The sequence below is a fragment of the Platalea leucorodia genome (genome assembly GCF_965183815.1).
Source record: "Platalea leucorodia genome assembly, chromosome: 5".
NCBI lineage: Eukaryota > Metazoa > Chordata > Aves > Pelecaniformes > Threskiornithidae > Platalea > Platalea leucorodia.
In genome coordinates, this window is record NC_138827.1 from 95525281 (window position 1) to 95549888 (window position 24608).

At 39.9% G+C, this 24608-nt stretch overlaps 1 protein-coding gene across 1 annotated transcript in view; it reads left to right on the top strand.

Moving 5' to 3' along the window:
• THSD7B (thrombospondin type 1 domain containing 7B) overlaps window positions 1–24608 on the top strand; it is a gene marked incomplete at its 3' end in the record, with an annotated part of 273337 nt that overhangs the window by 150269 nt on the left and 98460 nt on the right. The window contains exons 13-14 of the mRNA XM_082312579.1: window positions 17272–17466; window positions 21748–22011. Coding sequence (XP_082168705.1) covers window positions 17272–17466; window positions 21748–22011 — 459 coding nt within the window. The remainder of the gene's footprint in view (window positions 1–17271; window positions 17467–21747; window positions 22012–24608) is intronic.

The window sequence follows — 24608 nt, forward strand, 5'->3', positions numbered from 1 at the left end:
ATTTAATGGTTATTCTCTTTCAGCCTGCCCTCCACCCTGGTGTTCTCCATTGGTTCCTCCTCATGCCTTATGGTCTAGCTCAGTAGTTTACTCTATCCCCACCCTGAGAGACCAAATTTTACCGAATTCACCACAGCAGTCTATGAATCGGCTGTACTTTCTGAGCCGTTCTGCGTTCCTGTAGCACCAGACGGGGCGGTGTCCTCCTGCTTGCTCATGAGCTCACCTCATTTGAGGTCCTTTTCCCACCATGGCGCACGTGTGCCTTTCCCTTTTAACCACCAGCCGGGCATTCAGTAGATCAGTCGTTCTCTATAAACTAGCCCAGAGACTGGAAAGGGGTATAATTTGTAGATGAAATAAAACATGTCACTATCACTGGCATGTCCTTCCAGAAGAGCTGTACCCCTTTTTGTTACTATTCCAGTCATGGGAATTCACCTGTTAAATATTGGCTACAACAGGGTTTCACTCAAAAAAATCTATGCTAATATGATAGCTGTGTAAACATTTTTAGTCTTGTTTTTAAGGCTTTGTTGAGTAAATATAGCCTTATTGTGAAACCTCAATTGTCTTAGCTGAAGTATAACGTGAGGATGACGGAGCAGCCGTCACGGCTCGGGAGAGGGATGCGGGTGCATCATCGGGCACTGCCTCTGGCAGTGCTGGGACAAGGTACACTAGCCATCCTTCTTGTGGAGGTTAAAAATCAGGTCCCATTTCTTTATTTCCTTGTGTAAGTTACTCTGAAAAGAATAGTTTAATATTGATAGCAGGTTGCTATTTATTCAACGTTTTTGTAGGTGTAGCAGATTTTGTGATGATAAAGGACAGTTTGATTTTGGGAGGTGATTACGTATAACGTGTTTGCTTGGGGTTGTTACTGAAGAGTCCCAATGTAATCATAATGGAAAGTAATTTAAACTTCATTTTAAACATATATGATAGAAAGGTAGATAAGCATTTGAAACATTAAAGAGTTAAACATTTCCTCTCTTCTTCAAAGTCTTTGCTCATTCTTTTGCTGGGAGAGGACTGTCAATCTCGTATCTTCTGACTTAAACGTAACCTGTGTCCCTACCTCCAGCACACACTTATTTTTTTCTAGAATAATTTTATATAGCAGTGTGAAATGGGCTTCTGTTATCTTGGACAAGGTAGAATACAAGAATCTGTGCAAAGCATTTTATGAATCTCCGCTTTTTTTGCGTGTTTACTGTACTGGAAAACCTTAAAGTCTCATCAAGAATTCTCATTTATTGACAGCAGACACATCAGTATTGGCAGCTCATCCTTTTTTTTGTTTTTATTAGAAAAAAATTGCTGCATTTATTAAGTTGAGTAGAGAAAAAAAAAGATTATTTTCTGTGTTTATAGTTTATATAGGTAAACAGTTCTTATCACACACAGGAGATGTGGTTTGGGGCGTGTTTTTTTAAGCTTCACTATATTTTTACAGTTGTACGAGTACTTAGGACAGTGGGTTAATTGTTAAAATAGCCATTTTGTGCATTCCTTTATTATTTTCAACAACCAGAGAACAACTTATTTTTTTTGTCTTGGTGTAATCAGTAATGTTACCAGTAGTACTTTTCAGTACTTTTTTCTTTACCTTTTGACAAATTCCAATTTTGAGTACATTGTTAATCATACATCCTCAATATGTGATATTTAATTTAGTATTACTCTGTTACTTTTGATCCCTATGTGGAAGGCCATGGGGATGTCTTTGGTTCACGTGCCTAATGCTTTATGAGATAAACAAATAAGTAATTCAAGCTTTGTAGTCTGTGTGCTACATAATGACCTAGTCATAATTTTTGAATCGACTGTCAACACATATTAAATCAGAGCATCTATTTGAAACAGTAGTATTTCATAAGCTGCATTTGACAGTTCATTATCTTATCTGTGAGAACTCCTTTCTTCCTTCATCTCGCCTCAAAAACAATATCCCTGCAATTGAACTTTTGGTAAAAGTCAAGGTCACAGCTTTGGAATAAACTTATATATGGGAATTGCCTGTCTTCTTGTTGAAAATGCGAGTAAATCAAAAGTACTGATAATGGTGATCTAAATCTACAGTATGTTCTCTTGCATTTTATTGAACTAAAGTATAAGAAGTTTTATTGACTTTCAAAAACTGTTCTTAGGGAAACTTCCTTGAGAAAGTTTCTTAATAAATCTATATAGATTTAACCCTGCACTTGAAAAAAAAAAAAAATCAGGAGTGGCAGTAATTTACAACAGATATATATCTGTCTAAATCTACAAGGAATGGATTTTATGTATGTATTTAGGTAGAAGTGTGATGTCTATGTAAATTAACCAAGTAAACTGTCTTCCAAGTTTTCTGAAAGGCAGCACAAATACCTTGAGTTTTCTGTGGAGTCTGTTCCTTAGAGACGGCTGGGAAAGAAGGGAGTATTTTAGTCAGAAATCCACCTTTTCCCCCCCGCCCCAGATTTATAATTTTCTCATAGATCAAATGTCAGGAAAGGGACTATCTTCATGTGGAAGACTGATGCCATTTGGTTTCATTCGATTAAACGAGGCTGGAGAACATCTTTGCTTTTGATTATACAAACTGTAGCTAATGTACAATGTAATGAGAGAAATTTCCCAGAAATCCATTTCAATTTGTGAACTAATTTTGGTTTAATATTCATGTATGTCCTATTACTAATATATCAAAAAAATCTTTAGACTATATGAATTTTTAATTGTTTTATTAAATGTTGCCAAAAGTGACAGTCTTTGTAACCTCTTAATGTTTCCAGTAACTTCAGGTTCTGCTTCTAATTTGACATTGTCCAGTTGAAGAATATAGTTACTTTTTTCATACTTTTGAACAAAAGTCTGTCTTTGACTTTTGACCTGCTGCGAGAAATCATTCAATGCTTCCTAAAGTTTGTATTCCAAACTTTGAAGGTTATTTCTAATGCAGATTATTAAGGTTTCTTAGTACTTCTGTGTTGCCAAGGGAGTCACAGACCATTTGTTCCTGGAGGAAATTCAGTTTTAAGAAAATTTGTGCATGGATGTTAAAGTGGTTGTTTTTGTGTGTGTGTGTGTTTTGTTTTTTCAATAGGACATCTACCTGTGAAAATGAGCATTGCTTTTTAACATTTTGATGAACAGTTGTGTGCTACTTTGGTGTAGCGATGGACCTCATCAACTCAAACCAATTCAACTTCAACCCTCAACTGCCCCCCCCCAAACCTAACAAACACATGCTTCTCATGCCTAGCAATAGATATACATTCTGTCCTGTTCCTTAGTGGGTATAAAAAAGGGTGAGCCGCAGGATTATCACGGTATTTGGGCCATGATTTGAAGAAGAGCCAGCACTGGGGAAGCTCTTTTCCATGACCTGCGGGTGACTTGGCTTCAGTAGAAATGCGTAAGACTATGGGGTTGTGTCGTAAAGCTATAGGAAAAGTCCCATATGGGGCTGGCATCACCTTCAGGGCAGTTTTCTTATGTTTACATCCTTTACATCCTTTGGCATTGTGCACAGATGTTGGGGTGAGAGGAATGGGAGCAGGCTGCTGCCCTGCCGCTGCCAGAGGGACCTCTGGCTGCCCTCATGCGGTTGTGGGAATGGTGAGCTGCTCACAACGTTGTCTGCAGGAACCGTGGTCCAGATCCTCGTTCTTTGGCCTTAATTCCTGACATGGCTTAAACTTCTGCTCACTTGTTCTCTGATAAGATTGGTACATTCAGCAACCAAAATCCTTTGTGGAGTATTTATACAACAGGACGCATTACTTTTTATTGAACTCTTTAATAGGGATGACTGGTGTTGCACTTGGCTGCTATGTATAGATTTTTCTCCCTCTATTACTAAGACCCACTGCTATCCTATTTTTCAGAGATAAAATTCATAGTTGACCTTCATTCCTTTAGTGTGATTCCTTCCAAGGACTGCTTTTCCCAAGGAGTTTTCCCGGTCCGTTGTGCAGAGCTGAGCTCTCTGAGCTGGCCCAGCACAAACTTCTCAGCTTCTTTCCCATTTCTGCCCTTGCCTTTCCCCGCCTGGTGATGTGCCCCTGGGAGACAGCCTGGGCTTTAGGTCCAGTCACGGGTTCCTCTCGGTTTGGCTGTACTGATCTCGGCACCACATCACACAGCTTTTCTGAAATGGCAGGAGTTAGGAGCCCGAGGGCCTGATCCTCACCAGGGGCAAGAGGCGTGCTTGGAGTTGAGCGAGGGGCTGCTGAGCTCTCCCAGCCCCCGCAGCATCCTCTCAGGCTCCGATTCTTATTCAAATTCTTTATTCTTTTTCTGTGTTTCATCCTTTTCACTGCTGGGTCTTTCATTGTCATTTTGAACCATGGGAAAAATTATTTTTGAACACTGGCTCTTGTTCAATTTTCTTACCTGATTTTTTTTTTCCCCATACACATCAATGAGATCTGCTGATGTTGGGTGAAGAGCCAGAAAAATAAAAATCAAAGTTGTCTCCCAGGATCCTCCCCTTCCTTATTTGTTGATTGAAATTTTCCAGCTTAGTTGGTTTCTCCTTTATTCCTCGTTGGCTGTGACCTTACAGAGCCTGAATAAAAGCGATGGTTTTCATTGCTTCTGGTATTTTGTTGCTAAATTGATCATTAATTTCCAGTGAAGCACTGATATATTACACACACCTCCTCCCATACTTCCCTGTTAGTGTTGCCTTGATCTACTAGAGAGTAGTGTTACCTTCAAGGTTTTGGGGTTTTTTGGGGGGGTGGGGGGGACCTTAAATTGCAATTTTATTTTTTTTTTCTGAAAAGAATTTTGCGTTATTCTGAGTAAGTGAAGCCGTGGATGAACTCTTGGTATTTAATAATGGCATAAAGTTTAGTAGCTAGACCAATATTTAAACTGTTGAGCAACGTTATTGCTCTACTAAACCTCGTCACTTCACACATCTTTCTGCAAGACCTACTTTTGCCTCAGGCTGTAAATGGAAGATGAGATTTTATTATAAGTCTCTTGGATTAGGTACACAGGAGCCACACTGGTTGACATTGGCTTTGATATATGTGAGCAAAAGTTTATATAGTCATTTTTGCTGTGTTTCCATTCTAAAAGTTAATTAACTGATAAGATATAACCCTGGAGCATGGGTCTTCAAATAGGACAAGACAAAGGTTTAAAGAGAAATTGAGACAAAGGTCTGACGCGATGAATGATCTAGAAAAGGCAAAATACCAATGCAGTATTTTAGAGAATCTCTCAGCTCTGCGTAGCCATACAATCTTAATTTATTTGGCCGTGCTATGTCAAACTTGCTCATGGAAACAAATTCCTATGAATTCGTGGTGTGCTCTATTTATACTTTCATTATAGTAACAGCAAGAGTTAGTTTCCCAAGTACGGCACATTTCTATGGAAGTTCCTTTTCCTTTGGGCTTCTGATGAATTAAAAAGTTGCTATTTATTGTTTCTTTGAAATACACACTTAAAATTCCAAATATCAGTTCTCTCTTCTGAAAAGGAAATGTGATGTGAATCTTGATGGATTTTCAAAGTATTGAGTTGGTTTTGCATTGAATTTTATTTCCTAAATAACTTATTCTAAAATGGAAGAATTTATTACCACTTTGGGAAGTTTTGGAAGTCCCTCTGATTACGTTTCCTTGGTTTTAATGGAAATGGTAGTGCTGGGTATATTGGCCATAGTCTTTCTTCCCTTTCCAGGGAACAAAGGGTCAGATGTTCCTCTGGGCTTTGTGTCACTGAGGCAGCCTCAGGCCCGAGTCACTGATGTGCTCCTTGATGACGCCCTCCATGGCTGCCGTGGACCTGCCTCTGCGGAGGTGAGCATAGGTCCTGATGCTGTGAGTGGCCACCAAGGACTTCTCAGAGATGCAGAGGATATTGCTGCTCTTACAGGAGGAGGAAGCTGAAAATACCGGCTTGTGGCTCAACCACTTTCAGATGAGCCAGGAGAGGCATGCTAAGGCTATATCGAAGTGCTGGGTCCGCTGTTGTGGCACTGGCAGAATGTGAACAGCCACCTCCCCCCGAGGGGCCATCAGCTCACTGTCTCTTCTCTACGTTTTCATGGGCTCTTGTTTTCCTGATTTATTTTTTTTAAGAATATTTTTTAAGAAATCAGAAAAAATAAACCACTTCTGCAAAATTTTACTCTGAGTTACTTGCCAAAGATGACCTTCCCCTGCTTCAAGTGCTCCTCACTTCAAGTGTGATTTTCTCTGATCTTGTAATGACAGTTGGCAGAAACCTTCTTCATCAAGAAAGATTCACACACAGAGCAATTTCATGGGAGAAACTGCTCTGAGCTCCGGCAAAGATGAACAAAACTTCATAGGTGAAGAGAGGGAATAAGATGAGAGGGAAACCGGTGATTTATTATAGCCAAGATTAAAATGGTTTGTACTGGAAAGACTGTAATAGAAGAAAATGTAGCATAGTGTCCCAGTCAGCTCTACCCCAGGGTGAGCGAGAATGAAGCATGTGAAGAATAGCTAAAAATACTAATAATGTTCCAGCGGGGTGGAAAGTATTGCTAGTTCTGATGCAATTTACTTTCTGTTGTGTTAATTTTGTTTTTATGGTATTTGATTGGTTTTTTTTGGTTAAACAAACCATAAATTGTATGATCTGAACTGATGGTAAAGAAATCACAATAGAGGACTTTTTGTGTCCAAATATTGTATCTGTTATACATGAACAATCCTACAGTAATCAATCAATGTTTGAATTGTGTAATTGCTTTAGAAACAAATGCTTGCAAACAAATGTTTCACTCACAGATATTAAAAAGAAAGTGTAATAAGATCTGTTCTTTCCCTATTGAAATAAATGTGAGTTTTCCCGTTGTGTCAGTAGGAATACAATCTGCTTTATAATCCCCACTCAATTATAACAATTTGGTACAAATTCAAGGAGAGTAGCAGCAGCTAAATAAGAAATGTTGTTTCTTTTTTTTTTTTTTTTTTTCCTATAAGAAAGGAAGAGAAGATCATCATAAGAAGAACATAACACACTGTAAGATACCTCTCTTTGCATCTTCTCTGATCTTCTACCTTGTTTTTAAGAGACTAGAAGGGGAAAGAAAATAGTCCCTTTAGATCTGTTAGCTTCAAAAGAAGAGTAAAAAGGAATGTACTAGCAGTGAGAATGGTCTGAACAACAAACATAAGGAAAGATGAGTGTAATTATTTTTATTATTCTTAAGAGGCAAACCTATTGGAATGCCTTCGCTCACACAAAAAAGTCCATTCAACTTGACCCAGGGGAAATACCAATTCTTATACTTAGAGAAATCAGGGTCTTTTATTTGCACTGTATAGAAATATATCCTTCATTATCTTGGACTGTTAGTCTCTTCTAGGGAAGTTGGGTTTTTTTGGTTTTGTTTGTCTTTTTTTTCTCCTGCTAAAGACAGGATGCCCTGAGGTAGGGTTTCTGTAAAATAGTTTTCCCCCCCACACTAGGCATGTTTAGGAAGAAGTATAAAAAGCCTTTCTGTATGTATAATTTATAGATTATGTATACATGTGTGAAACTCCCACACATCAGAGTGTGACTTTGCTCTTACTGGGATGCAAATCTGCATACTTAGGTTTCCTACTGGGCAAATCTCCTGAAAAGCCCCAAACATTTGATTTCTCAAGGTTGTGCGTGGGAAATTTTTCACAATCTCTTTCTGCCTCTCTCACCTTTAATCTAAGTACAGTGTCTTTACTGTACTTAGACTGTGCTGACCCTTCAGTCTCAAGTACAGTATCTTCATTTTGTCTCACGAGGTAGACAATATTGTATGATGGCTGAAAGAGACTTAATTTAGATAACATGAATCACCTGAGTATGCATTTTTATTAGCTTCGGCCAAAGTAGATTTAGTTGTTTTATCAGTTTTAGGCTGGAGACGAGGAGCCAAACTTCAGACCTCAAAGCGTTTAATACTCTTATCTGTTCTTTACTGTAGCAAAGTGGTAGTTGAAGTGGAAAGTTTTATGCAGGACCATATCTGCAAAATCCGTTGGTACTTTAGAAAAATTTAACAGCAGTTTCTATGAGTGGGATATCGAAAGTGATGAAGGGGTTTCCGAATTTCCACGTTACTACTTTCTGAATTGCCGTTTTGAACTTTGATAAAGATGACAAGTCTGTATGCTGTAAAACACTAGGATTGTCTGGATTCTGGAAAAGCATGGTTAATTAATAATAAAAATAAATAGAAGAGACCACATTCTGGTCTTATTTTACACTAGTTCAAATGTGCATGTCTTTACTGAGGGGCAGTGGTATAGGCAGCATTATGCGGGCAGTACTGTCAGGGAGGAATTGATAGTTTCAAACTTGTTTATTCTCCCTTAAATGTTAGCTGTGTGGCCAGGCAGTGAGCAAATACGAATTTTGGAGAAAATGGAATGAATTCACCCCAATGCAACTACATGAAACCCCTTTCTTTCACGAGGAGACCTATGCAATGGCAGCTTAATTTGTGCTGCCTGCCTTGGGGCTTGGAGCATGCCTGGTAGGATGGGATTTGGGCATTGACAACAGAATCAACTGGGGGAAGGGGAGAACCAGCAGGTGGGAGCGGGAGGCATCAGAATGAGTTGAAAAGTTGTTGAAGGGCCCGTATATCCTGTGTCCACAGGGGCTTAGTTGCTGGTCCCTGACCGGCCAAGAGCAGCAAGGAGTTTTGAATGCCAAAATGAGAAGAGACGGAGCTGGGGAGTGGGGAGTTGAGGAGGAAGGGTAGATTAAAATCTTTAGGTGTTACCTTGGACCGTAATGTTTTAAATGCAATGTTGGGGGAGTTGTAAATATGTCAGTGTGTTAGTGTTATGTTCTGGATTTAGTATCTGCTGTTCGCTGTAAAGGGATAGATGGAGTGAAATGGCAGAGTGCCTGCCTTCCAGAGCAAGATTTTCAAATGTATTTTCCTAAACCAACATAATGCAATGTTTTCTAATGCCCAGTTATCTGAAAGATGATACAAGTGGGTAATTTTGTCAAAACCAATACTAAAAAAACTCAGATTGACATGTACATTTGGCTCGACAAGTTTACAGGGCTGTCTTCTGAGACCTTCCTGAGGTTGGGTTTGCCATGCGAGTTGGCTGTAGTCTTGAGCTCTCTACTGCTGTCGTGAAAGATGACCGTGGGGTGCTACCAAAAATTTGACCTGGCTGGAATAAAACAGGCTGCATGAGATTTTAAGTTCATCCAGCTATCACTAAAAACGCTGGCCTGTGAATATATAACTGAGTCCGAGCTTTCAGAAGAAGGTCAGTGCTTTCTCAGTCAGCTAAGTGATTTTCCAACTTGAGTTACTAGAAACATTGTAAACGTTGTGTTTGTTTTCCATTTTCTCTGTCTTTTGTTATTTCGCATGTTTGATTCTCTTTATTTACTCTGGTCTCAATGTGTGTATATATAACAGGATGTCTTAGTTTTATTTTCAAGTTGTGCAATAAATAATTAATCTTAAATATAACTTGATGATAGGTGCTACAAATAAATTGAACTCAATTTTAGTAATTGTGGGCCACAGAAAGAGGAAAAAAAGGAAGCATATTTTTGTATTTTGTTATGTTCTCTGAAAGAAGCAGAGGCATAATTTCTATCATTAATCATCTAATGCACTTCCATTGATTTTCTTTTTCATAGAAAATGAAAGTAAAAGCAATTCAAGACCTATAATAAAGTTAGAAAAAAAAGGGAAAAATTGTGAAAGATTCCTTAGACTGATTGCATAATGTAAAAGCACTCAGAGTGCAGTTATTCACTGGCCAAAGTAAATTTGAAACATTAAAAAATCATATTATTTTGTCTTTCTAGCCAGACAGTGTGTGAACCACTTGCAATAAGAAAACACTTGTATTGAAATGAAAATGATGCTAGACATTAATGTATCAATCCCGTGTTCTGCATTCAGTGTGTGGGTGGGAGGAGGAATTGGCTTTATAGCAATGTCTTTCTCTCCTACTTCTCCTTGAAGTGGGCAGTGTTGGCTCACAGATGAGGAAGAATGAAAACATCAAGTCACGTAGCTTGGCAAAATTGACATGTACAGCTCAATTCTTTCAGTGATTCAAATTATATATTCCCAAGCAAATAATCGATAGCCTCATCCGTAAGTATCAAAGAAAAATTGTACTCTAGGAAGTTATTTTAAAATGGAACAGAGGTGAGTCCAGTTTAAGGTACTAAATGACAGAAGTCAGCCTGCACTGATTTTACTGGTTTTAATATGCAGCCCTGGACATATTTAATCCCTTTCAGACAAACTGATCCGTTCTCGTGCTTGTGCTGCAATGTTAGCTGAGAGGCTCTGAGCCATGAAGAGTGAAAGGTCTGGGAGGGACGTGCACCCCTGGTATGCAGACCTTGTGCACAGAGCTCTTTATCCCTTTCCGTCTGGTGAATGCCGATGGGCAGACACATGGGCGTGGGGACGGCTGCCCAGGCAAGGGCATGGCTGTGGCCACGCTGGAGGTGACCTTCCACCACACTGGCCCCCAGAAGGCTGCAGCTGGGGCTCCTCTTCTTTTGAGGCTCCTGTACCTACATTAACCTGTCTTTTTCCCCACGTACATGTCTTCTTGTAGGAAGGCTGCAGAGAGAAACCAGCCCAAAGAGCAGCTAAAACATGGACCTTTAACTTGAGAAGGATCTTCAGAGTTTTGCATGCTTTTTTTTCTTCCCTTCTAATTCTATCCCAAAGTTCTCCCCTTTCTCCTGTTACAATCTCTTCTCCATGCTAATGCTCTGTACCCAACTTTTCTACCCAATTCTTCCCTGACCCCTTTTCATGCAAATCATTTCAGTTGCTTTCCTTTATCTTTTCAGTTGATATTTACCATCTGTATTGCTTCCCAACCTCATCTCAGGCTCCTCTTGTTTGTTTATGGTACACGTTGGTTGGGGTCTGTGTTTATTCAGTGCTCTCTTTGCTGGGTGGCATTTGTTAGCCCTTTAGCACTACTGTCAATGTCATTAATAATTACAAAATGGGAAACTGGTGATCTCAGAGCCAGTTTCTCTGCTGCATAACTAATTGTTCCAGCTCTCCCTCAGTTATTTTTACTAGATTTGTGTCTGCGATGTCCTTCCTGGCATCATTTGTTCTTTTCCTCAGACTTATTTTTAATGGTTATCTTATGTCTTGCCTCTGTAAGTCCAAACGTTGGATGCACTTCACTTCATTACAGGGAGTGCTGCTGCATCCAAGGCGGCAGGGGTCACAGTGGTGAGCTTAAGCGTGTACTTTTGTCCTTACAGAATCAGGGCCTTAGACTTAAACCTGAGTCTTAGCAAAGCCTTATCTTATGTCTTCTATTATGTCTGCTGCTGGTCTCCTTCTGTAATTAAGGGTTGCGTTAACGTACCAAGAATAACATAAATGTTCCACCTGGGATTTTGGAGAAACTCGTTATAAGTATGAAGGAGTATCAATATAGAAAATAAATGAGGTCATCATGAGTTATGAGACTGTGCTTATAGTCAGCAAGTCTGGGTCCCTAAAGTTATTTTCTTCTTTTTTTCTAACGTATTGTCCCTGAACTCCTTTTTCACTTATCATTAGTGATATGTGTAAGAAATGATATGTTATCTTGTTACATTGAGGGGTAATGAGAATAATTGTGCAACACAAAATGAGAAATTTTATGAACAAGGTAAACAGCTACATTAAAATAATTCTGTTGACTTTACATGCTGGCTTTAATTTTTCACCCATTCTTGGAATTTGAGGCCAGAGAAGATTATTACATCATCGTGTCTACACCTCTTGTCTAGCCTCACAGGTCATCCCGTTGTTCCTGTACTGAGTCCAGCCATTTGATTTGCACTACCACATAACTTTAGCTTTAGTGTTTTGCCTGAGTGTACCTTCCTGGAATTATCAGTCATTGTTTTCAGATGTTCTAATGACATTTAATTCCAGAGTTTTGAAACCACTAATTCAGGTTTCCCAAATTGAAGTGCCATGGTGCAATATAATTTTACTGGGTGGTAGTTGATATTCTCAGTCTTCAGCTTTTTACCCTTTGGAAACTGTTGAAATGCATTTTTAAAGGAGAATTGATTATAACTTTGGTAAATGAATATGATTACCAAGACTGTCTGTAATTGGATTTTTACTTAAGAGGAACTATATTTATGCTATCTTTCCTTATTGGATGCAATGCTATGCCTATAATATTTCTTTCTCAATATACTCCTTTTGTTAGGACCGTCTGTAGCGCTGTTAAGCAAGGCATGTGCCTACTGAGAGCACTTGAGTTCCCTCGGTTTGATGCTGACATGCTGCTTTGGTGGTGATGTAACATCATCTAAGGATGCATTCAGTGCCTCTGCAATTTGACAGCTTATAAACATTTGATTTCACCATGTAAAAGTTTATAGAGGTGTCTGGTATTTACTTTAATTTAAGATAAATATAGTTAAAGAATATAGCTTCCATATGCTTCTGTGTGCCATATGCTGAGATGATGGCATACAAACATACTCTTGTGGGTGTAAATCTAAAACAAGAAGACAGAGACTGTCGTACTGAATATCCCATTAGCAGTTTGGTATCCAAACAGGACCCTGTACCAGCAGAAAGGGAAATTCCCTCCCCAAACAGTACATTTAACACTTAAGCCTTGAAGCAAAGCGGTTGCGTCTGCAGCTATTTTCATTGCTCCTATTAATTGCTAACTTTTGTCGACACCTTAATGGGTGCATCCACACTGTCTGTTAAACAACTCCAGCCCTGCCGTGGAAAAAGGATATTTTCTTTTAGCATTTTAAACCTGGTTACCCCTCAGTTTAATTCATGATCTTGTTTTTATCATTACGAGAGAAGGTACTTTTTTTTTGTGCTAGCCATTGTTTTAGATCAACAGAACTGCATTAAATTGTCATCCCAGCTTGGCCCCAGGTGTTTAATTCCAGTTTGGTAGCGTTGACTGGTGGTAATAAGAAAGAATAGCAGGGGTTCCAAAGGAAATCCTGCATCTCCCCTCTTCGTGGGAATCAATATTATAATTTGAAACCCTTTATCTGGCAGTGTCCTGTTATTAGCTATTTCTATTCATATGTTTGTGTCCATTTTAAATGCTACAGAGACAGTAGAAATCACACGTTATGTCTAGAAGGGTTTTATCATTACGATGTGATTTTTTTTTTTTTTTTTTTTTTTTTTTCTCAGTGCATAGGGCTGCAAATGGACTGCATTTGCCCTCCAGTGGTATCCCACTTAAAAAAAAAATGAGATGTTGACATAGCAGAAATGGCTTTGCGGTATGAGTTTGTTTAAAACCATAGTGACAGAACTGAGGATTACGGGGAAATATTTTTTATGCAACAGAAACCACACATGAGCCAAACCAATCAGTAGTTTGAAACCACCGAGGATAAATAATTCTACTAACTTTTCTGAAGGTCCGCTGAAAACAAATTTGTCTCATTCTGTTTCCAGAAGTGCCTGTATTTGAAAATATTTTTCTCTTAAAAGTTAAAGCTTACTTAACTGGGAAATAAGTTTGCAGCAGGCAGAAATGAGGTGACCAGTTCCTGAATGAACCACTGGAGTGGATCCGGCAGCTCCGCTGCTTCCTCTCTGGCTCTTCTCAATCCATTAAAATGCCCTAATGGGCTTTTGTTTTATTATTTAATTTATTTTAGCGGTTCGTGCTGCTCACCTCAAGCATAGTTTCAAGCATGTAGCAGGAATCCTGCCATTTCTTATGACTGATGTGCTGTAAAGATCAGGCCCGTTAAGCTCAGGCTTTTGAAGATAATTCAGTTCAAACTGAAGAAGCCATGCGTTGGCATCGTCTTTGAAAGTGTTGGCAGGCTCTTGAGCAGAAATGAATTGCCTCCTAATATGGCTGAAATGCACGGTACTGCTTAGGCCGGTCCGAGGAGGTGTGGGGTTTTGGTGTGTAAGGGGACCAGATGTTCACGGCTGGCATTTTATTTTGTGCATGTAAAATAAGAGGTGCCTGCTCTCCCAGCAAAGGGACACAGCTGCTGGTGGGGTCACCAAAGAGGTGCTCATCTGGGCCCACCAGCTTAGTAATATAGGACTGTTGGCATTGATAAGTGCAAAAATCCAGGAGAGTGGGAAGCAAGTGGAATCTTTGCTCTTTAGGTAGTATTTTAGGCATCAAAAAAAGCTTTTTGGATTCCTTGCTCTTTGGCCGCTGCCTTCTCTCCTTGCTGACACTGAGGCTTTGTTGCTCTGTCAGGAATGACCGGATTGAGTTACCAGGGTCTGCACTTATAAAAATTCCTAAAGTAGAGAAGAGAAGCAATTCTGCATTTCCAACCACCTGCTTGTCCCTAACCACCTCACAGGAGATCCTCCTCCTCTCCTCCTTTAGGTTTTATGTCTCTTACTAGACTATCCATTACATTTTCTTCTTTTCAACTCCTTGTCTCCGTGCGTATACATGTATAACCCACTAGATGATTTGTTGTTTTAATTTAACTTTCCTCTACCCATTAGTTTGCTATTGCCACTAATTTCTTTAAGCTCCATGATCTCTGTCAAATATTTGCCCTGATCTCAAATGTCCTTATATATCCATCACTTTTAGCATCTAAACAGGCTCAGTGAACTCAGGGAATTATTTGTATGCTTAAAATTAAGGACATTTGTGCAGAAGATCAGGGCCATTAGATAATAACTCATTACAGCATGGAGCGTCTGGTTTAACATCGATATTTAGAAGTTCCATCACTTGTGTTGTCATTAATAAATGTCGGGAATGAATTGTGGTCTTCTGTCAGATCGTAGTAAACATTGCAACGTGGTGGTTTATTATGCAATCGCAAATATTGCTTCGTGGGGCTGGCAGCGTCGGATGGTGTTCACTTCCCTGCAGACGCTAGCGATTGTAGCGATGCTGAGAAGACGGTTTGCATACACTTGGCCATACTTCACGTGGACACATTTGTGTTCCCAACTCTTTGGTGTGCTTGCTGAAGGTAATGAGTCTACACAGACCTCGGGCATCAGAGTCTATTACTTGTTTAACCTTCCTGAAGAGGGCAATTACCCTGCTCTCCCGTACAGAGTGGTGACCTCTGTCCTCGCGCTCTTGTAATTGAGAAGGGGAACGTCTCCGAGTTTCTGACCGCTGGAGTTGAGAGATAGGAAGGGTCACAAGGATTGAAAGTGAAAGGCAAGATCAGCAACTTAGAGGTAGTTATTTATATGCTGATTTACTGTCACTTGAGTCTAAAGAGACTTTTAACAATTGCTTGCCTTTTGCACGCTCTTCAAAATGCTGATTTTTTTCCTTAGAAATCTAATTACATTTTAATAAGATATATTTTTATTTCCCGGTGGTTGCCAACCCATCCCTTGCTCCCATACAGTACTGTAGTTAAAAACCAAAAATCATGCGTATTCATTGCAAAGTTACACCCCAGTAAATCCTTTAACTGTAAGAAAACAGAGAGTGATTTTTCCCTTCATGCACTCCTAGTTACCTTAAGTGCTGGCAACAAGAAAAAATATATACAGCCTCAAAAACCTGAATTATTTAGGAATATCCATAAAATAATATCACAGGTTGTTAAAGTTAAATAATAAAATCTGGATTAAATCATTTCATCTTCTGTAGCTTTATGATGCAATGTGTGGACTTGCCTGAAATCAGAGAGCCCGACATGACTAAACTCTTGGGGCCAAATTCAATTCCTAACTCTGTCCCTGACTTTATTACTTTAATCAAGTCACGACCTATCTTTGCTTCTGTTAACCTACAATGTATGATATAAATAGCCTATAATCTTGGAGATTTTGTGCGAATTAATTATTATTAATGAAATGAAAGACTCCATGATGTGCAGGCTATTTTTATTTATTATAATTACTTATTATTAATTCACCGAAACTTTAGCAAGTTTTATTATAGGCTTCCTGTGACTCAGATTTGAACATTAATACTTTTGTCCCCCATCATGGCTATACAGTGCCATTATCCACCCTGAAAAATTAATCATTACAGTCCAAAAAAGGACAGGGGTGTTGAAGGAAAAGGGCATTGACCTAAAATAAAACTGGGGGGAAATCACTGCATCTAAGTCCTGGCCTGCGCTCTTGCAAACCCCGCTTGACTCTTGCCTTGCCCCAAAGGCATCTACATCCAAATTTAGAGAGCTCAGCCCCAGCCTGGCCCTGTGCCTGGTGTCTCCTATTGCCATGGCCCAGTCTTAGAGACGTGGTAAAGCTTTGGGCAGGGGACCAGAGAAATGCATCGCATTTGAATGTGGGCTGCAGCCTTGATGGTGCTGTGTGTGAAGGTAAAGCTCGGTACCTGCACAGGGGCTCTGCCTCTGCCCATGTGCAAAGGAGCTTCGGGTCGGATGGAGCTCGGCAGGGTGACGCTGTCCTAGCTGAGACCTACTGAAAAAAACAAAACAAAACCTTGAAAAAACCCAACAACCTGTTGTTTTTTATGTTTTTCTGTTAATGGATCTGTTCAGTAGTGCTCTTATAGCAAGCTATCATGCACCGTAAAAGCAGGCTTCTAGTAAAGTGCAGTAGCTGCAGCCCCTTTCTGGCATGGCCGCAGGCTGAAGCACATGCCCTCCCTCCTGAACATCTCCATTTGTCCAAGAGAGCCAAAGGTTCAGATGGCCAGAGAGCGGGAGAGCACAAAGGGTAGCACGATGTTTAGGGAACTCAGTTTGGAGGGGGCAGACCTGGTGTTTAACCTTGCTGCAGGAAGCATTTAGCTGTAGCATCTGCTGCTCAGACAGAGCAGGGGTCACCACTCTGTATGGGAAAGCTGCTCAGACAGTCGTTCCCTTCGTCTGAAATATGGAAAAGATGGCACTATTGGAGAAGGAAGCTTTCTTTTGTATTTTTAAATTTTTTTTCAACTTTGAAGCAGTTTTGCTTCCATGGGTAGTGTGTGCATCACTGCTTGGGAATCCTGGCCTCAACCAAATATGCTTTATGGCACATAGCCGCAGTATTATATCTTTTCTTGTTTGGTCGTACAGTGTATCATGGGTTAAACTGTTGCCCCAACCCTTAAAATGACTGCTGCCTTGAGAATATTGAATTTATATCATCATTTAGATAACACACTGCTCAAATAAGAATGTGTCTTTATGGTTTTGTGAAGCTTCTAGCACATCCTTGAGTGATGCATGAATAATGACCTAAGAATAAATCAGCTTTATCCTATTAACCCAGGAGAGTGAATCTCACATAGAACACAAGTACTGACTGCATAGACTATAATACAATATATATAAGAATATAACGATTTCTGTACCTTTACTTTTCAGCTGTTACGTGCCTGTCAGAGCACAACGACTCTGCCGATGTCGGTGACTGCATGCGGTGGGCAGGAGCTATGCCCTCTCTTGTACAGGAGTGTCTTGTTCCCTGCAAAGATGACTGCACATTTACCCCCTGGTCTAAATTTACAGCTTGCTCGTTTGACTGTGAATCAACTAGAAGTAGGAGACGGTCACTCACAGGTATAATCTTTTCTAATATTTGTCTGATGGTGATACTTGTGAATAATGCTTCTCAGATGTTGGTGGACTGATGTTGGGGTTTTGGGAAAATCCAGACAGAATAGTGATTGTCCTTAATTGATTTTTGATCTGATACTGATCATTGCCTGCTTTATGTACACACATTTCAGTATGAGAATAGTCAGGAAAAACTCGGTGGTGGAAAGCCATTTTTAGACATAAACCAAATAAAACAGTGACTATGCATTGTGCAAGTTTATCTGACCTATTAATCTGGGAAGCATGAAGCAAATATGTATACAAGAATAAAAAACAGCGTGATTTTCTGTTTAAGACTGTTGAAATATGTGTGAAGTTTAAAGCTGGGAGTTTTGTGCTCAGCAGAATCCAATAGTTCAACAGGGCAAATTAATACCATGAATAAAGAAAAAACAATATCGTTAAAACAGTTTGTTTGATCCTTTGTATGTATTCATTAAACACTCTAGTTCAAACCATTTCATGGAACAGTCTCCCATATTTACTGTTGCGGTTTCTTATTATGTTATTTGAATGCTGACCAAACTGCAAAGCTTTAAAACCCTATAACATTAATAGTTTGGAGCTGCTTTTTTGTTAGGAGTTGTCTTCCTCCCCCCCGCCCCAGCTAAATCAAATCAAAACGAATTATACTGTTTTCAGAAGGTTTACAATAAATTTACTGTTATTGTTATCCTGAACACTCACATCTTTTCATATTGCTGTGTTGTGTTTGAGAGCTATGGTGTAGCTGGCTTGAGCTTGCTCTGTTAGAGGTGAAACTTCAAAGACTTCCACTATGGAGTAAAATACTAACATTGCTGTAAAAATATCTACTGTGATAATGCCTGGGAACTGAATGGCAGGAAAGTGTGGAGGCTACCACTGCGCCTTTCTTCTAGACTCACTTGTACCTGGCTGCATGGCTATCTTGTTATTCAGTTTGTTACTGTTGGAATAATCCAAATTTTTAGTAACTAACAATTACAGTATACAGGCATAATGGCTTCAAGCTGCCATTCGTCAGTATGGCTCATTAAAGGATAAAGATTTCTCTTTTACATAAAAATAATTATTATACAATGCTCTCTTGTTTCTGCCAAACAGCATATTCTAAACCGTTCCCTATATCAATGCCTGTATGTTTATAGTAGTAGAAATCCTCTATCCCTATCAGAATAATAGGTGCCTGATCTTACAGAAAATACATAAGAATTAAGTGAATACTTATTTCCAGCTAGTTTTAAATCAGAATTTTCTTTATGAACATCCATGACAGTAACAAAACAGTATGGTCCTACTTATCTCCTTTCTTACTCCCATTCTACATCAGACATAGATCCATTCAAGTAAGTGGACCAAAAATGGTTTCTGATATTCAGTTTTTGATGGCTTGTCTCCTCACCCGCACTGCGTTTGTCACCATCTGGCTCTCCCATGGGACCTTGCTGGGTTCCCTTCCTCCTGCCGGGAAGGAGCTCCTGGTCCCAGCCCGCTCCCAGCAAGGGCGTCCTGAAAAGCAAATGATGGAGACGCAGCGGGTGTCCCGGGTGGGGACCGCACAACACCGCAGAGAGCAGCGAGGGAGGACCAAATCAGACATCGGTTTTGGTTTTACCACAGTTCCAAAGGAGAAGTTGATGAGATTAATGCTGACCTGTCTTTGCATAAAACTTCATGAAAATTGGAGCTGGCCAAAAGTCTTGAAGGAATCTCATCCATGTGAACTCAGTCCAAAGATTTAAGGGAAGTGCTGTTTGGGAAGTACTTCATGCTGTTAAGACTCCTTTATCCTTTTTTATTTCACCTTTCTGTAAGCGTGCATGAATTGTACCTCCTTGTTCAACACCGTGTATCTCTATGCTCAAGTGAATGCTTCAGCTTCATTATAAGAGTTCATTAACAATGTCATTTAGTGGGAATCTGCTAATTGTTTGCTAAGTATTTGCTTGCCTCCCACTCAGTTTTTAATAGTATTATTCATTTTACTTTGTAAGTAATCATAGACTCTACATATAAAATTATTCATTACTTAAGAAGCAAAAGACTTATTACAGAACATATCAAAATTCAAAGTCATTATAATCAAAACACAGTTTTTAGGTAAGTCTTCAGTTAATTAATACAGTCAGTTAATTCACTTTACTATGGATACAATGCATTTTTTGTAGAAAGGTACATTTTTAATGTTTCATATAATTTTCATGTATAGCATATACTACCTGATAATATTTAACATATATAATATTTGTTAGTGTTCAGAAATTTAATTTAAAAAAGAAAATACTATTTAAGTGAAGGATTTATGTCCTTGAAAATTTTTGCAGTGGTATTTTTAATAGTAATTTATAAAGCAGTCTGTGAAGATGATAAAAATATCACCATTACTTATTCTAAAACTACTTCTTTGTGAAGAATATAGGATGAATGTCACTTTTGCCCTCAAAATAGGCCTTTCATAGCAACTTCATTAGAGGGAAGATTCCTACAAGACAGATGGCAGGGCAAGTTGGAGAAAAAGTGTTGCATAAGTGTGAGATTATTAGCATCCTTACCTGTGTCTGATGTGCTTCATGTAAAAATGGCAAAACACAGGCAAGTCCCAAATTCCCATGTTTACTAATACAGCACAGAACATACAGCTGTACGTATATACTGAGCTTGTGGCTTCTATCAGCTTGTCAAACATAAAGTGCTGGAAATGCCACTGGAGAGCTCCCGATCTATTTAAAGCCTTTTAAAAGACTTTCCTTGAAGTATGTAGAGTTGTACCTCTTATACCTTATCTGAATTTGCTCATAAATATATATATATAACCCCATATATATATATATATATGGGGTTTTATATATATATATATGTATATATATATGTATATATATATATGTATATACACACAAAAATATAAAGATGCCGGCACTATTTGATTTCTTTGTGTTTGTTATCCCTTTGTGCTGACAAATTTTACATTCCCCAGAACTCTGGAAATACAATTTTGAAAGAGCTGGGGCTTGAAGGACAGTGATAAGGGTCCGCAATCGGTGCCCTTCTCTTTGGAGGTGCGTGTTTGTATGCAGCCAGGTATGGATGACAGCCAGCTTGTGCTCCTGCTGACGTGTGGTGAAGTGACTCTTTGGTTCCCGACTAGAAAGAGGGATGTTGGGTTATATAGCTTAGTTTTTGTTTTTAGTATTATATTTGTGTGCAGTACCAAAGAGAAAACATTTCTTTGGGGATCAAAGCTTTAAAAACTTTTTGCAGAAGTATTTTTAGCGCATCCAAGATCCCCGGGGAACATTTTGAGGATGGGATACAGATGCGGTTTGTTAGCGAAGATGAATTCTCCCCTTTTGTGCAGATGCCAAATGCAAAGACGTTCCTGAGCTCAGCCAGCATAAAGATTGCTCCACGTCACGTTGGCTAACCCGTGCCAAGAAAAGCATTGATTTTATCTGTAGAGGCTGTATACAGACCTTTGTTCCCTTGAGCAGTTGTAGGGATGCAGGGAGCATGATTTCTCTTCTTTACATTATCTCTTCTTGTACCGGGGGCCTTTTCTCAGGCCTAGGAGTCCTCCAGGAACAGGGCACGGAGAGTGCGGTTGCAGAGAGCTATAGCACAGGTTTATTTGAATGCTGCTGCTTCCTGAAGCTACTGAAAGAGCCTTCTTTTAAAACCCATTGAAGGAACAGAGCAAAAGAAAACATGAAACCAGATAGAACCATTGAAATGCTTTCCAGCCCTAATAATTTACTGAGGATTATCTTTTCTGTTTTCTTCAAAGCACGGGTTGTATGCAGAGTGCATCTTTAACTAATTTGTAAAGTAGCCTCAAGGAAGAAGTTGTGGCTAATGTAGAGTCCTCTGGAAGTTGTCCTGGCAACCATTGATTGCGAGCAACTAGAGACAAAACAATCAATTTATTTTCATCAGATAATTAGAGAAAAATGATATTATATAAAATTACAAAGCATTTTCTGGACAGGCTGTTCCTAGGGTAAGGCTTTGCATTTTGTTTCTTGCCCTACCCATCAAAAACAGTATTTTCAAGTTCTCTGGTTGCCCCTGGAGATAAATACGTTGTCCTTGCACTCCAGAGCACTGGCAGCAGCTAAGGGATGCTTCGGAAACGTTCCTGGATATTAACATTCAGATTGTCTTGGTTCTAATGTGTTGAATTCATGCAAGTATAAATAATATGACGTGTTGTTATCAAAAGTAGCAGATGTTAAGCTAACAAACAGATTTCTGTGGTTGGAACAGGGCGAAGCAGAAAGCGAGACAAATGCCAGAATACAGAAGTTTATCCTCAAGTTGAAACAGAGCTGTGCCCCTGCGAGGTGTTTACCTCCCAGCCCCATGGAAATTGGTCCGACTGCATTATCGGAGGAGTGACATCTGAGCCGCAGCTGGGAAAGCGATCCCACGGAGATGCCAAGGAGTGTGGCGAGGGTGTACGGCTGCAAGCTATTGCCTGCTATGATAAGACCGGCAGACTCGTGGAACCATCTCGCTGTAGCAGTTCGGGTAAGGAGATTTAAAAAAACGCACAACATGTGTAAGTAGCCCTGATGCTGAGCACAGTTATCCACTCAGCGGTTCATTTTGGAGCCTGTCGTAGGCGTGTACCTGTTTACTTGCTGGATTGAACGGCTTTCATAAGGTTGCCGTGAGTGTCGAACACCATTCTTCTAATACCGTCTTATGGCTCTTAATACTGAGGTTTTCCGCAGTATAAGGGCCTGCTGGCATTTCTGCAACGGAAATGAAGTAGAAGAGGGCTAAAGTTGGCTACGCTGTCAGAATACCAGGTGGATTTCTTCTACTTGTATTAAAATCCCATAAAAGTATAAGCTTAGGAGGAGAAGCTATATTTCTATCAGCATTTTGTTTGAAGATACTTCCTACTTCAGCTTTCACTTGTTTATAAAATTTTATTCTTTTTCACTAAATTTGGAGGTTCTTACGGTTGTTTTCAATGAAGGAATTGGGAATTTTCTTGAGACAATCATATTTAATTACAAGAACCCTGATGTCACCTGCTGTCTCTCCTGCCAAGTACACGTGGCTTCAGCAGCCAGTGGTCTCATCCTTGCCATTTTCTGCCACTCTCAAGCTCAAATTGACACACATATATTCTAGTGACACTGCTTGCAGGGCTCTGGGCTGTGGTTCTGTCCACCTATATTGCACATATAATCAAGTAGCCTATATCAAACACATATATGTCAGAATTAGAAGTAGAGGAAGCAGGAAACGTCATTCCATCTGGAAATTTTCTCCCAGTTTCCATGATTTGCAGTTCATTGCAATCATTATGCTAAATAAATTTACAGGCAAAAGCCCTTATCTTAAGGGCAAATTTTGTACCCATGCTGCCCCTGAACCACTAACGCTCTTTAACTTACAGTCTAAAAGCTTAGGATACCACACAATATGATGTAGTAGGTTGGAAGACTGCTGGTGAGCTGTATGATGGGAGAGGGAGATACGATGTCTCAGGAGGAGATTAAGTGATACAACGGGAACTGTTAATGTTCCTGAGAATATAAGGGAGCAGAGAAAAAAGTGGGGCTGCTCGGTGGAGGGTCTTCAGGATGAGGATCAGCAGCCTGAGCCACATGTAATAAAAGGGAAAAAACCCCACCCTAATGAAGTGATTCAGTCCTGGAGTGAATTCCTCTCGCAGCTGTTGATGGCTGTTCCAGCTGGCTGCACGGATTCATAAAGCAGCTTTCCGTGGTTTGTGTTTCAACAATGTGCTGTTGTACCAATTGATTATGCCTCTGTGGCCCATGAAGGAGGAACGCTATACCTTTCCCCCACAACATTACCTTTTCTTCTGTGAAAAGGGAGCTGTTCGGTTTTGAAAGGTGGGTTTGCCTGTGCCGTGACTTGCTCTTTTGAAAAACTCAGGGCTTTTATCACTATTAAAAAGAGGAGGTTGTCTATGCGTGGGGCTTTTTTGAATAACCTTGAAGCCTGTTTTCTGTCAGTGATATTTATGTGGCATTTTTAATGGTCTGGCTTCTCTCAGGGAGGTAGTAGGGAGTGGTAGCTCAAGGGGATTATTGTTGGCTTTCTTGTCTTCAGCTTTTTGTCTGAGCAGAAATGATTGCAATGGGGCCCTGGCACAGGACCCATGTCAGAGGCCAGAGGGTGGTCGGTACGGTACAGCAGCGCCCTGCCCTATGCCATTCCTCCTACAGTCTAGTTACAGAGTGCTCTCAAGACCCTTAGGTGTGGAAGCGGGATGTAAAGGAGGGGTGAGATATTTCCACTTTCTCGATATCTCTAAGAGTTCCCCTAAGGGCAAACTATTCATCTCCAGCCAGACCCCTGTTTAGTATCCAGGATGTATAAGCTCCTAATTGCTACCCAGTGTTGGACACCTGTTCTCTGCAAGGTGAGCGGGGAAGCAGCATTGCCTCGGTCTCCGGAGGACATGGATATTTCGGTGGCTTTGGGTATAGAGTGCCCAGAAGCGGGCAGAAAGCTCCTTAAGCTCCACTTCCATCACTTGGGACCTGCCTTCCAACCAGAGCAGTTAAGTGAAGATAAGCCCTATATTTATGGTCTCTAGAGCTGGGAGCTTTCAAAATGCACTTCTGAACACATTATTGAATTAGTGATAGAAACAAATCATTATCCAATTAATAATTAGCAGAATGTTATTCAACCATAATAGAGAAGAGCAAATTACAGAAGCATGCAGAATTGCTAAACCCTGAGAAATTATTCATGACAGGTTTTTTTTAAGCAGCTCAGTTTGTCTTGTTCACAATTAGTATCAGGTGACCTTTTAACATTTGCTAGCTGACCATTTTTATGGCTGATTAAGCTATTGCCTTATATATCGAATGCCAATCACTGTGATATCTAGGCATCGTTCTTGCTGTATGAGCTGTGGGGGTAAGCTTGTTCCGCTTTCTTTCAGGTCTTCTGACTTCTCTTTGTTTCCTGCTCTTTTCCTTTTGCAGGACAGTGCTCTTCCTTTCCCTTGAACCAGGACAAAAGTGAGAAGCTCTAAGATTTAGACCTCAGTTCTTTGCTGGGTCCTTTTGAAGAACTTTTACAAAGTGTAAAAGGACAGATGTAAGGATGCAAACTTTGCCTTAGAAGTA